The sequence below is a fragment of the Schistocerca americana genome, chromosome 8 (genome assembly GCF_021461395.2).
Source record: "Schistocerca americana isolate TAMUIC-IGC-003095 chromosome 8, iqSchAmer2.1, whole genome shotgun sequence".
Lineage (NCBI taxonomy): Eukaryota > Metazoa > Arthropoda > Insecta > Orthoptera > Acrididae > Schistocerca > Schistocerca americana.
In genome coordinates this window covers 394,689,736-394,703,618 of record NC_060126.1, presented here as the reverse complement: position 1 = coordinate 394,703,618, position 13,883 = coordinate 394,689,736, and the positions used below count along the sequence as shown (strand labels likewise).

Here is a 13,883-nt window from a genome sequence, read left to right as displayed (position 1 = left end):
CTAAGGGCCACTCTTGAAGTCAATTCAGTTGCTGATTTGGACAAATACACAATATAGGAAGGAGGGTGTGGCATTTACAGCCATTCTAGTATGTAAGTGTTGCCTTCCACCATCCAGGGAGCTGCATTGTAATGGGACCGTCTGGTGTGATCAGCATGTTTCTTGTTAGGAAATGTGCAGCTCTTAAAATGATTGATTTTGTGTGATAATGCCATTTTTCACCACAAGAATCTGGAATTGCAATTCCACTGATCACAATGTGGTATGTTCTGCTGTTTGGATCCTGCCTCTGTGCCTATAACACAAAAATCGTGGGATGGCTAGCAACTCTCAGTTTGTTGGTTTGTTTCAGTGAAACAGTCCTCACTCTCTCTGGGGACTGGACCTATTCTTGATTAGATTTTCATTGTGTGAGATGTGTTGTTTTAGTCTCATTCCTGGCCCACAGCATGGTGACATCTTGCCAAGTTGTCCAAAACTGTTTCTATAAAATACTATGACTGGTTACCTTGCATTTGTCTTTCTTCTTGCAATGTACTGTATTATTCAAATTTAATTGCTCTTACTGGCTATCAATGATCTGTAGGTTTCCCCCTGCCCCCTTTTTTTAGTTAATCAATCAGGCACTGAAAAACACCTGCCAAGTGAAGAAGTCTCATGGTCCAGGGATAGCAGACTTTCAAGTGAGTGTTACTACCTTTGTGATAGGTGATTTCCCCAGTTTTGTTCATATCACTCATAATCTACAGATCAGACACTACAATCAGACATTGCAATTTTACTGTATTTGGACTACAGGTATCCTTTCCTTTGCTGCACATTTTCGTCTAGTATTTGTAAGATGCTGTTCACTGACAAACAAAACAAAATAATAAAAATATCACATTTGAAAAGGAGTATGCTAAAACATTCTACTAAAAGTTGTAAGCATTTTACCTTGCACCCATGGATTCTAGAAAGCCCAGTGCCTTCGGAAAGCTAAATGGGTTGATCTTCACTGCAAAAATTGTGATTTCATTCTTGTACAAGAGGTATGGTGATACACTGAAAGCAGAAGAAAAGGATGCACATCAAAACTTCGCTGTGTTAAGCTGTGATAACTTTAGTGTCAAGTGGCAAGTATTACTAACACTGACTCGTCAGCTTTTCTATAACTTAATAAGCCATCCCACAAAATATTAGATGTTTTTGAAAAACATTTTCATATTTGAAGGTTGTTTCATCATATTTACAGGCATTGCTAGCATCATTCTTTCACAGTTAGATAGTTTCATGGTCTTTTCACAATTTTCAAACAATAATGTGGTTACAGTATTTCAGAACATTAAAATGTGAACAATTTAATTGTCATGTAGTATGTTTGATTAGTGGTCACTTTACCTGTGTAATACCTTTGGTCAATCAGTCATTTTTTATTCATGTGTTGAGCAGCAATTCTTCTGGAAACAGCAGTTAACTAAATTTTAAATGAATGTTATTATTTGCCAGATTGGTTTCCAGTATTTGAATGGAACGGGTAAAGTATCATTCCTGGTTATTACAACCAGTTATGGGCCCAGACACAGTGAATCCAAGTGTTATGGTGTACCAGTAAAACCAGTAGCATGTGAAATACAGTGTACCAATTACATATCCTACTATAATGGTGCAGGTAATGGAAAAAATATAACATACCTTTGTTTGATGGCACAAACTTCAGCAATTGAAAACTCAGGTTGAAAACTCTCATAAGCAAACTTGAGTTACTATTTTGTTTTCAAAAGGCAGTAAAAGGAAATTTTGGACCTTCTTCGAGATGACACAGCTGGACAACAAGCACAGAAGGAGAACTGACGAAAGAACACCACAACATGAATAGAGAAAGTAACTCATAAATAATCTAGTGAATCTTGGACAGCTACTCGGAGTATATCAACGACATGGAGACCATCTATTATTTGTGAAATTCACTAACAAAAAATTTTGAACAGAAAATTATGATGAATCAACATTTTGTGACAGTATGTAAAATGTTGTTAACAATGAATTTCAACATAAAAGAAGATGTCCTTGAAATCATCAACTGCAAACTTCTGTTAGCTGAGAAGTTTTGAGAAACTGATGCTGAAAACACTGTTTTTGGAAAAGTATTTCAATTAAAAATAAAATATATTCTTGTAATGCAATGATTATGAAACAGCCTCTTACCAGAGGAACTTAAAAATGGCTGATGATCACATTATTGTCAGAAATTTACTGTGTTTTGAAACGATGAAAAAATTACAGCTGCAGCTCACAGAAAAGACTCAGGATTGTATGCTTTCATGTTCAAATGAATGAATGCAATGTCAAGTGTTTGTCTTTCATTAGTGACAAAATCTCTTTGCATAAATACTTCAAGAATATAGAGAAATTTTGTTTGCTAATACATGGACAGGGAAAGGCCAAGGTTTCAAATCCTTTAAATATATGTTTGGACTGCCTAAAAGATAAGTAGACTCATTTATCTCGTATTCAGTCTCTTTTTCCCACTAAAAACCATTTCAATTGGTACCTAGTATTGCATATGGGCCTCTAACATTTGTGGCTTTAGATGTAAAGAAATATATAGTGACTTTTGTTGATGATTATACTCACTTTAGAGCAGCTCATACTCTTCAAAGCCAGAAATTTTTCATTACTGCTCATTTTAACATTAAAATCAGCAGATGTAAATGTGGTGATGGTGGAAAATGTATTTAAAATAAAATGAAAACATTCTTCAAAGAAAATTTCATACAGTTTAATTTTAGGATGCTATACATACCTCTGTTACCAGTAAGTCTTATTATAATTGAAAATGGTTGCATCATTATTATTACAGGAAAACTTGGAAAGCAGTTTTTCATAAAAAGATATAATAGCACAAGTTTTATCATTAATTATGCACCTGCTTCAGGTTTGGATGGAGAAATTGCATAAACACTATGCTCTGTTTGGAAATCAAATTAAGAAACATTACTTACTTTTGTGTAAAATACGTATTTGCAGATTCCTAAGAAATTAATCACAAACATGTCTGAAATGAAATCATTGAAGTGTTTCATGACTGATCATTGTCCAAACGGTTATGGGCTATTGGGTCCTGAAGAATGTAAAATTGTTTTCAGAAAATATGTCGTTCTCGAAGCATGGAAGTTTTTGTTTAAAAATGAAACAAGTGATGGATGACTCATAAAGGGAACTGTTCAGACAAAATACAGCAGAATATCAAGGACATCTGATGAAATCGATTTCAAGAATTGTGTGTTCAGAAGAAATTAAGCAAACTGATTTGTTGGATGAAGCAGTAGACTAACAAGAAGACATAAATATGTGGATGATTATTGTTGTGACTCGCCGATCTTTCAAAGTGCCGCCGTGCAGTTACGCGCGTCCTCTACATGCGGCGCTGTCTGCCAGCCATACAGCAGCAGAGCCACCTAAGCGGCCAGCCAGCCAGTGGCCGCTAGACTCAGACTCAGTTATGGTTTGACTGTTAAAGTGTACACACGTCTTACTCTGTTCACTTGATCTGTGACTTTCATGTATTGCATCTTCCTTGAAATATATTTGTTCACCTTGAAGTTATAACAATTGCCAACAGGATGGGATTTTTCTTTTCCATCATTGACCCACACGTTTCCATGGCTACTTTAGAGCAACTATTGCAAGAACAGCAAACGCTTCTCACGAATGCAATTCATGATTTTGTTGCGGTATCAAATGCGGGGCATCTCTCGTCGTTGTCTCTACCTCCTCTTCCTCCTTACGATGAGACAGCGGAAGACTGGTCTGATTACGAAAAACATCTTTGACAGCACTTCTTGTCATTTCATGTTGCGGACGAACAAACATGTAAGTCTCTGTTCCTTTCGTGGATTTCACCTCAAATGTATAGGTTGTTGTCGCAATTGTCTCCTTTGAAAGATCCTGCGTCTTTGTCCTTTGCTGAAATGTGCTCACTTCTGTCCGTCTATTTTCAAAAGCAAACAGATGTGGTAGCCTCTCGTGTTGCCTTTTATCATTGTCAAAAAACAACTGAATCAATCCTACCGCGTTGGGCCACTCAACTTCACGGCCTCAGTAGAAAGTGTCAATTTGTTACTGAAGTTCACAAAGAATCCTATGCCGATTCCGTGGTACAGGATGCTATTATCCGATCGGCGCCCGACAAAGAAATTAGGCAGCATGCCCTTCAGTTGGCAAATCCGACTGTAGATGAAGTCCTATCCATCGCTCTGTCTTTTGAAATTTCTCACGCTGCTGGAGCGCAAATAGAGGCTTGGGGCGACGTCAGGGAAATACAACCTCTGTGCGATGTTGAAGAAGCATGTGGCGTGCCCCGCCGGCCGACGTGGCCGCAGTACGCTCCCAAGCACAGCCTCGGCCTAACCGTAAACAAACCTCTAAGAAACTGCAGCAAAACCCACGGCAATTTCCTTCATGTCCACAGTGTTATATGAAACATTTACAAAAAGATTGTCCACAACATTGGGCCGTGTGTCACAAATGCAAAAAAAAGGGTCATGTGTCATCCATTTGCAAATTCGACCACATACATGATGTTCATGAACATGTCACTGTTTCTGATTCTGTGTTGTCTGTCAATTGTATTTCTTCCCTTTCAAGGAAGTTATTCCTCACTGTCCAAATACTTGGTCGAAATGTTCGCATGCAGGTGGATACTGGTTCTGCTGCCACTATCATCAATTCTCAGTCGTATCTTCAGTTGGGTTCTCCAATCCTGTCACCTGTCACTAGGCAATTACGAACTTACAATAAACAGAAGATTTCTCTCTTGGGACAATTTGATGCTGAGGTATCTTACAAATCTGTCGTTCGCACTGTTCCCATATTTGTGTTCGACCATAGTAACACAGAGAATCTTTTTGGTTTCGATGGCTTTCACGTTTTTGGGTTCTCCATAGATGGCTCTGTCAATATCGTCTCTGATGCTATTCCTTATGCTCAATTGGATTCCTTGTCGACGACATTTTCGTCCCTTTTTTCTCCTGGGTTAGGCCATGCAAATGACTTTGAAGCTCATATGCTCAAACCCACTGCTCGGCAGCCTATTCCTGTGGCCCTTCCTGATCAGGTCAAACGGGAGCTGGATCATCTCACTGCTTCAGGGGTCTTGCTTCCTGTCACTTCCAGCGAGTGGTCCTCTTCTGTCATTGTTGTTGCTAAAGCCAAATGGTGATATTCGTCTCTGTGGCGATTTCAAAGCCACTGTAAATGCTCAATGCCTTATTGACATTTACCCTATGCCTCGACCTGAAGAATTGCTCACTAAACTTGCTGGAGGCCAGTATTTTCCTAAACTTGACCTGTCAGAAGCTTATCATCAACTTCCTCTCGACACTGCTTCCTGGCAGTTTCTGGTCCTTAACACGCCTTTCGGCCTCTATCAATACCAACGATTGCCATTCGGGGTTGCCAGCACCCCTGCTCTCTTTAAGCGATTCTTGGAACAATTATTGCTCACTGTCCCTGGGTGTATAAATTACCAGGACGACAGTGTTGTCACTGGCTCCACCACTGACGAACATCTTCAAAATCTCCGCACACTTTTTCATGTCTTACAGACTGCCGGTCTTAAGTGTAATCTTCAGAAATCAAAATTTTTTCAGGCATCTATCACGTACTTGGGGTTTCAACTCTCTCGGGATGGTATTCGTCCGCTTCAGCAAACTGGCACTGAGATCGATGCCCTTTCTTACCCTACATCTGTTAAGGAACTGCAGGCCTTCTTGGGGAAAATAGCATACTATCACAAGTTTTTTCCGTCTGTTGCTTGGGTGGCTAAGCCGTTGCATTGCCTGTTGCATAAAAACGTGCCTTTTCACTTGTTCACATCATGCGATGCGGCTTTCCAGAAATTGAAGACTATGCTGAAACAGGCCCCGTGCCTGGTTACCTATCGACCTGGCCAACATGTTGTTCTTGTCATGGACACCGCTCAATACGGGGTTGGTGCAGTCCTTGCGCACCGTTTTTTTGACGGTTCTGAACAACCCATTGCTTATGCCTCCAAAACACTCACGCATGCCCAACAAAAGTATTCTCAAATTGAAAAAGAAGCTTTGGCTGTTATTTATGCTTTTCGTAAGTTTGGTGTTTTTCTCTATGGATCCAAATTTCATCTTGTTACAGATCACAACCCACTTGTTTCCTTGTTTCATCCAGCAATGTCACTTCCCAACAAGGCTGTACACTGCCTCCAGCGTTGGGCTCTTTACTTGTCTCGTTTCAATTATGAGATTCATTTCCGGCCGATGGCTCAACATGCGAATGCTGATGCACTGTCTCGCCTTCCCATGGGTCCTGATCTGGCATTCAATAGGGATGAACTTTTGTGTTTCCACCTGGATGTTGCCGAGCAGCGGGTTGTGGATGGGTTCCCCATCACCGGGGACCGGCTGGCAGCTGCTACGGGTTCTGACCCTACCCTCTCCTAGGTTTTATGCTGTATTCAGAAGGGTTGGCCAGATCATCCATCCACTAAGATTTCTGATCTGTTGCAGAACTACTACACTTTGCGTTACCGCCTCACGGCTAGGGATGGTGTTATCCTCCTTTCCACCAAAAATGCTTCGCCGCGTGTTGTGGTACCTGCGTCTTTGTGTGCTTCGCTCTTGCACCTCCTTCACCAAGGGCACTGGGGTGTCTCTCGCACAAAATCTCTGGCGCGCCGTCATGTGTACTGGCCTGGCATCGACTCTGAAATTGCACACGTGGTCGCTGCCTGCGGCCCTTGTGCGTCACAGGCCACTGTCCCAAAGTCATCTATGTCACCGTGGCCTTTGCCTGAGAAGCCCTGGGAGCATATTCATGCTGACTTCGCAGCACCTTTTTTAGGTACTTATTGGCTTCTCATTATTGATGCCTACTCTAACTTTCCTTTCATTGTCCGTTGCACGCCGCCTACCACTGCGGCAGCCACCAATGCTCTAGCTTGCATTTTCTCTTTGTAAGCCCTTCCCTCTACGCTTGTTACTGATAATGGTCCGCAATTTGCCTCTTCCAATTTTGTGGATTTTTGTGCCTGTCATGGCATCATGCATGTCACGGCCCCTCTGTTCCAGCCACAGCCAAACGGTGAGGCTGAACGACTGGTCCACACATTTAAGACTCAGATGAGGAAACTCCTGACTTCTTCTGCTGCTGATGATGCGCTTCTCCAATTTCTGGCTTCTTACCATTTCACCCCATGGGTGACCACAGCCTGGCTGAGCTCTTACATGGCCGACAACCCCGCACGCTACTTCATCTTCTGTGGCCTTCCACCTCATGGCCGCAGGTGCCTTCGCTTGGCCGGTTCACTGGTGATAACCTTGTATGGGTACGGGGATATGGCAGGCAGCCAAAATGGAGTCCTGACCACATCTTACGACACCGTGGCCAATGCCTGTATGTAATCCAGACAGACACAGGTGTTGCAGTGCGTCATTCGGACCAGCTTCAGCCTCGTGTGCCGGCAACACCTGTTCCAGATGCCGCTACACCACCTTCGGCTCTACCTGATGCTTGGGATACTGGAATCTCTCATTACTCACAACGCAGTCCTCTCACCATCATATCAGTGCCAGCACAAGAACTGACGCCAACAGGAGACATGCCCATGCAGGAACCAGATGACCATCATCTGTCGGAGCAACTCTACTCGCCTCCTTCTCCTACAGACGCGGACACATAACCCATGTCTCCTGTTATAACAACCAGACTTGCCGCAACGGGCCGATTGGTGCACAGGGCCCCAGCAGATCCAACCCCCATGTCTCCTGTCATCTCGACCTGTTCTCATCGAGGACACTTCTGTCTGTACGGCAAGCCTCCTCCTCGAGACTTTACGGCCAGTCAAACAACATCTATGGACGTTAGCAATCTACAGGCCACCTCCATCAAGACCTGTGCAAAAACTACAAAGGGGGAAAGGTGTTGTGACTCGCCGATCTTTCAAAGTGCCACCGCGCAGTTACGCGCGTCCTCCACATGCGGCGCTGTCTGCCAGCCATGCAGCAGCAGCGCCACCCAAGTGGCCAGCCAGCCAGTGGCTGCTAGACTTGGACTCAGTTATGGTTTGACTGTTAAAGTGTGCTCACGTCTTACTCTGTTTACTTGATCTGTGACTTTCATGTATTTTGTCTTCCTTGAAATATATTTGTTCAACTTGAAGCTATAACAATTATGTAGAACGGATGAATGAATGACTATGTGGCTAGAATGAAGAACGGTTTGAGGAAGATGTACTCCAAAATTTGTGGAAGTGAAGAATTAACATGAAGAATTTCTTCTTCCTGGCACATAGCTGATTGTCTGCAACATTTTGTTATAAAAGTTAAACACAAATTAAACAATGCATTACAAGGACAGCTCCAGTTTTTCATCCTGCTGCACTGAAGATCTTACTCAGTGCAGTGAATGGTCATGATCTTCTCAACAAATGGGCAAACAGAGTGCATTTCTGCGTATAGGACAAACTGAAAAAAAATTATGTGAAAGTGCCTCAGGGATCAAAGATTAAGGGAGACTTGAAAATACAACCATATATGGGATCAATCAGGCACCAAGAGTTCAGAAATTCACATATGACAATGTTTTGAAGGAAATCAGTCTACAACAATCTGAGGTTGATAGATGCCTCTGTGTTTGATGCTTTGATAACTCTAATATTTACCTTGTATTATATGTTGATTATATTCTGTTTGCTGGAAATTGTAAAAACAAATTCAAACTGAAATCAAACATAAGTGAGAGATCCTGAAAAGCACCAGTGCTTCTTGGGAATTAATATACAGGGAACCATTGGGAAACTGTTCCTTAGTCAATGTGTTTATTTCCAGAATTTATTGAAAACTTCCAATATGGTGAACTGTAAACCCTGAAAGAAATCAGCGGAAGTCAGCCTCAGTGAATATTTCAATAGACTTAGTTAAATACAAACAACATACAGAATTAATAGGCCCTCTGTTGGATGCAGTGACAGCTACAATACCGGATATCAGTGCACAAGTTAATTATTTCAGCAGACATTGAAATAAACATACTGAATGATATTGGAAATTTTTGGAATGAATTCTTCATTAGATTAAAGGCACACTTGATTTTAATCTGCTTAATAAAATTTCTAATGATTCTGATTAGGGAAGTGAAGAATGCACAACATTTAAAATGGGATACAGTCTCCAAATTTTTAGAAACGCTGTCTGTTGGACAACAAGGAGGCACACATGTGTTTCAGTATCTTAAAAAGGAGCAGAATATGTTGCTTTTGCAGTAGCTACAACAGAATTCTTGTGGCTGAAGAATTTTCTTGAAAAATTTAAAATATTTCAAAAGATCCAACAACTTTTGCAGACAACCAGCCATGCATAATACTATTGCAGAAATTGGAGCACCATCAACTGAAACATTTAGACATTAAATACAACTTGATATGCCAACATACAACAAAGGACATTTGTATGCTCAATAGACCAGCTTCGAGGAACTAGTGATGGATGTCCTGACAAACTCTGTTAAAACTGTACTGTTCAGATCACTGTGTTTCAGAATGTGATTGGTGCTAAAGGAAATTGGATTTGTCTATCATCCTTAAATTTGTATTCAAGATTATTACAAGTTTCTAGCTGTAGCCTAACAGTTTATATATGTCATGTTTTTAGAAAAGTAAGATAGTTATTAAACTGAGATGGAGGGGACATGAGTCTTCCAAAACCTGAACTTATTTTGTAATTGTGATTTAGTCTCATAACAGACATAATTTAAATCATTTGATTCAGGTAAAGGAGACACATCAAAGTTGTGGTACAATATAGTTTCACGCGAAAGTCAGAACTGTTTTCCTATGTTTCTCACACAGAATCTGATGCAACCTTATTTTTAGAATCTCTTGTTTCATATTACATATGTTTTTGCCCATTATGTTATTATCTGTGTGACATGTTTGATTAGTGATGATTCATCTCTTTGCCTGTGTAATTTATTTGCTCAGTCAATCATTTTTTTTGTTCTTATGTGGGCTAAATGTTTTTTTATAAAGTATAATTAAATAGATGTTATTGTTTGACAAATGGCTTCCAATTTTTTGTGTATAATACCTAAAGTGTTAATTCCAAATACTTACAACACAAAAAAACCTAATCTCATAATCAGTTTAAGTATCAACCTCAAGATTTAATTAAACACAGTTGCTATACCTTACTCTTGTTTCTGGTGCAGCACAACCAAAGATGGCCAGTTTTCCACCACATTTGAGCATCCACACAGCATCTTCTATTGCTTTTCCGTTTCCACTGCAGTCAATAACAACATCAAAACCAAACTTTTCATCTTTTTCCTTCAGTTTTTTTAAATTGTCTGGAGTGATGACTTCAAATCCAAATCCTAGAAATTAGAGTAGCTTGTACATTAATCCCCCAAAGAAGCTGCTGAAATAATAGTGGATGTATCATTTTATTATAATGAATATATGGGTGTGTCTGTAATGATGGTTATGAGTAAAATATTTTCAAGAAAAACGGGTCTAGGCATGGCTATATGGAAGCTTCAGTGTCAGAAAGGTTGTAAAGCGGGTGATGAAGCAAAGTTTCCAATATTACCATGAACAAGGAAAGTAAGTTCCTCACTACTAGAGTAGTTTGATGAAATTTAGGTGCCCCCTAAAGGCTACTCCTTCAACTAGTGAAGTGATTCATGACAAAGAGAATTCCTGAAATAAAAACTTGTAATAATGGGTTTTTTTGGCTGATATAGTTAAAGACGTGATTAGATTTTGAGGTTGGGGTGGTGCAGGGTGTTGGTACAGCTTTTAAATACCATGGATGCAAAGAAAACTTGTTACACATATCAGAAATCTTATACAAATCACTGAAATTGAACACCAGACAGTTTAGATGGAAAATTTCACTCTTTTTTGAAACATATTATAATTGTACTTTGTGGGTCATTTCCCCTAAAGCCAAAGGGGTAAAGTCAAAGAGAGGCAAGAATAAGTGATTCATCACTGTTTGGACTGAGGCATCTTATATTAGGTTGAGAGAGTTACCTAATTCAGAGGAGAGCTATGTTTAAGAGCTGAAACTCTATTATGACCAGTATTATAAAACCATCCAGTCTGTTATTAAAAGAGTGAAAGTTGTTTGCAGTGTTCAAGAGAAATGAAATACAACCAGAATAATGCAAAAAGAATTTGAAATATTATTAGACGTAATACAAACAAAAGTAGCAACACAAATGAATCTGAGTCCCCTAGAAAATTCTCCCCCATCCCCTCTCTCCCTCTCCCTCCTTCTTTCCCTCTCCCTCCGACCATCCCCCTCTCTCCCTCTTCTCCCCCCCCTCCCCTCCCCCCAAAGGCCCAATTTACTGACCAACCACCATGTCATCCTCAGCCAGTTGGTGTTTTCAGATGCTGACATGGAGGGGTTTTAGGTCAGCATGCCATTCTCCTAGCCATTGTCAGTTTTCATGACCTGGAGCCACTACTCTCAGTCAAGTAACTCCTCAATTTACATCTTGAGGCTGACTGCTCCCAAGAAGGTCAACCGCATATGGCTGCTCAGATGGCTACCAGTCCACGTGGAAACTGCACCTGACAGTGCTTAAGATGACCTGACAGAAACAATGTATCCACCACATGTGGCTGTTGATCCCCTAGAAGATAGCTCTACCAGAAAGACACTGTGGCACTTTTAAATCATTGGTAACCATATTCAATGATTACTTCATTGCAGTTCAGAAAATGCTTCATCCACTAATAAACAATCAAATACAGGCTCCAATTCTTTGGTTTCTCCTGGTGTATTTCTTGCTCGAACAGTCCAAGGGTGTACTGCCGGTCCATGTGTCCAACAGGCAAAATGTTTCGGTGATCAGACATGTCGCCATCATCAGGTGCACTGACGAACTGAGCTCCGATGCCACCACAGATGCCGATGCCAGGTTCTCAGCAGCTGCTGACATGCGGCAGCAGGCACAAACCGTGGGGAGAATGCCTTGCAGAGGGAGGGGATTTAAGACGGCCGCCCACCCTCAGGAGCTCAGTTTGTCAGTGCACCTGATGATGGCGACATCTCTGATCACTGAAATATTGTGCCCTTTGGACACTATGGACTGGCAGTACACCCATGGGCTGTTCAACCAAGAAATACACTGGGAGAAACTGAACAATCACATCATATTCTACTACAAGGAGGAGCTGTATCACAGCATGAAAAAATTTGATAAGCTGTGCCACCGAAGGAGCCATTTGCTGAGTGGTCTTGCTTTTCTGAAGAGATGTCATGCTGATCAGGTTGTGCCAAATCTTGCTAAGGTCACGCATCACATCGATTCTGCAGCAGCTAAGAGAATTAAGAAGGTGCTAGCCTTGCCTTGGTTCATGAGAGGGTGCACTTTCCTAGGTGCAGCATTGACTACAACTCCTAGGAACAACTTAAACTACATCTACAACTAGCCAATCATTTTAATTCTGGGACCTGGGACTGGTTTGATGGTGTTACCTGGGTGACCACCAATTCTGCACATAAGAAGGCCTCGGGATGTCAGATATCTAAATTCTCTCATCTCTCTGACAAACCATCACTGGAGGCCCCATGCAAGATGGTCATCAATCTCATGGACATTGAGCTGACTGGGGATGCAATTTCTGTTCTGGAGAAGGGACTTAATTTTGCTCCCACACCTAGGTTCATGCTGGTAGTGGACATTGACAGTGCAGTTGAAGAGGTTGCTGTGCGACTACCACCTGAAGCAGCTGAAGAAGTATGCCAGGAAACCTGCCGTGCTCTGATAAGAACTAAACCGATCAAGCCGAATATTACCAGCAGGGAGAGGGCAGCCATCCAAGACCTGAGACAGAGCCATGAGATTGTTGACTTACCAGCTGCCAAAGGCAATGGTACAGTTATTCTTTCCCATAAGGACTACATTGAGAAGATGCAGAGCCTGCTAGTTGATGAATCTTACAGGAAGATCAATGCTGGCCCCACAAAGAAGGTGGAGAACAAGACTAGGGCTCTTCTCAAGGACATGGATGTACCAGAGTGTGTTGCCAAAAAATTTAACACCTCAAGGACCTGTACCGCCAAGACTTTATGGACTCCCTAAAGCCCACAAAGAAGGGGTGCCATTACGCCCAACTGTCAGCAACATTAGGGCACCTACATATTTGCTGGCCAAATGCCTGGCAGAATTACTAACCCCTTATGTGGGTAAATGCCCTTATCATGTTCTTAATTCTGTGGATTTTCAGCTTCAAGCTGAAAGACTCAGATATCCTGGTGAGTTTTGACATTGTTTCATTATTCACCAGGGTACCTCTTCAAGTGTCAGTTGAGCTTATTGCACAGAAATTTGACAAGAAGATGACCGACCTTTTCAGGCATGTCCTGACCTCCATGCATTTTTTCTTTAATGGAGATTACTATGAACAAACAGAAGGAGTCACAATGGGGAGCCAACTCTTGCCTGTGGTTGCAAATTTCTATATGGAGTACTTCGAGCAGGAAGCTTTGGCATCATCCAAATGGAAACTTACTAGTTTTCTGCACCATGTGGATGACACGTTCATGATCTGGCCCTTCATAGACTCTTCACAGAGGATTGGGGCGCTAAAAACACTGATGCACAGGGTGCGCACCATCTCTGACACAGAGAGTCTGCCCCATGAGCTGGAACACCTCAAAACTGTTTTCCAGAAAAATGGGTACTCGGGATGGCAGATCAGACACGCTCTCCACCCCACCTCTACGGTACAGCATGTGGAAACAGAAGAAGTCATGGAGGAAGAGATAGCCACTGCCTATACAGGGTGGTCCATTGATCATGACCGGGCCAAATATCTCATGAAATAAGCGTCAAACAAGAAAACTACAAAG

The 13,883-nt window shown here is 41.6% G+C and overlaps 1 protein-coding gene across 1 annotated transcript in view; it reads right to left on the bottom strand.

Annotated features, from left to right (window-relative positions):
- The window catches only part of LOC124544617 (D-arabinitol dehydrogenase 1-like), a 70,186-nt gene that overhangs the window by 16,105 nt on the left and 40,198 nt on the right, over positions 1–13,883 (bottom strand). The window contains exons 5-6 of the mRNA XM_047123217.1: positions 10,203–10,389; positions 937–1,044 (exon numbers count right to left, since the gene is read on the bottom strand). Coding sequence (XP_046979173.1) covers positions 937–1,044; positions 10,203–10,389 — 295 coding nt within the window. The remainder of the gene's footprint in view (positions 1–936; positions 1,045–10,202; positions 10,390–13,883) is intronic.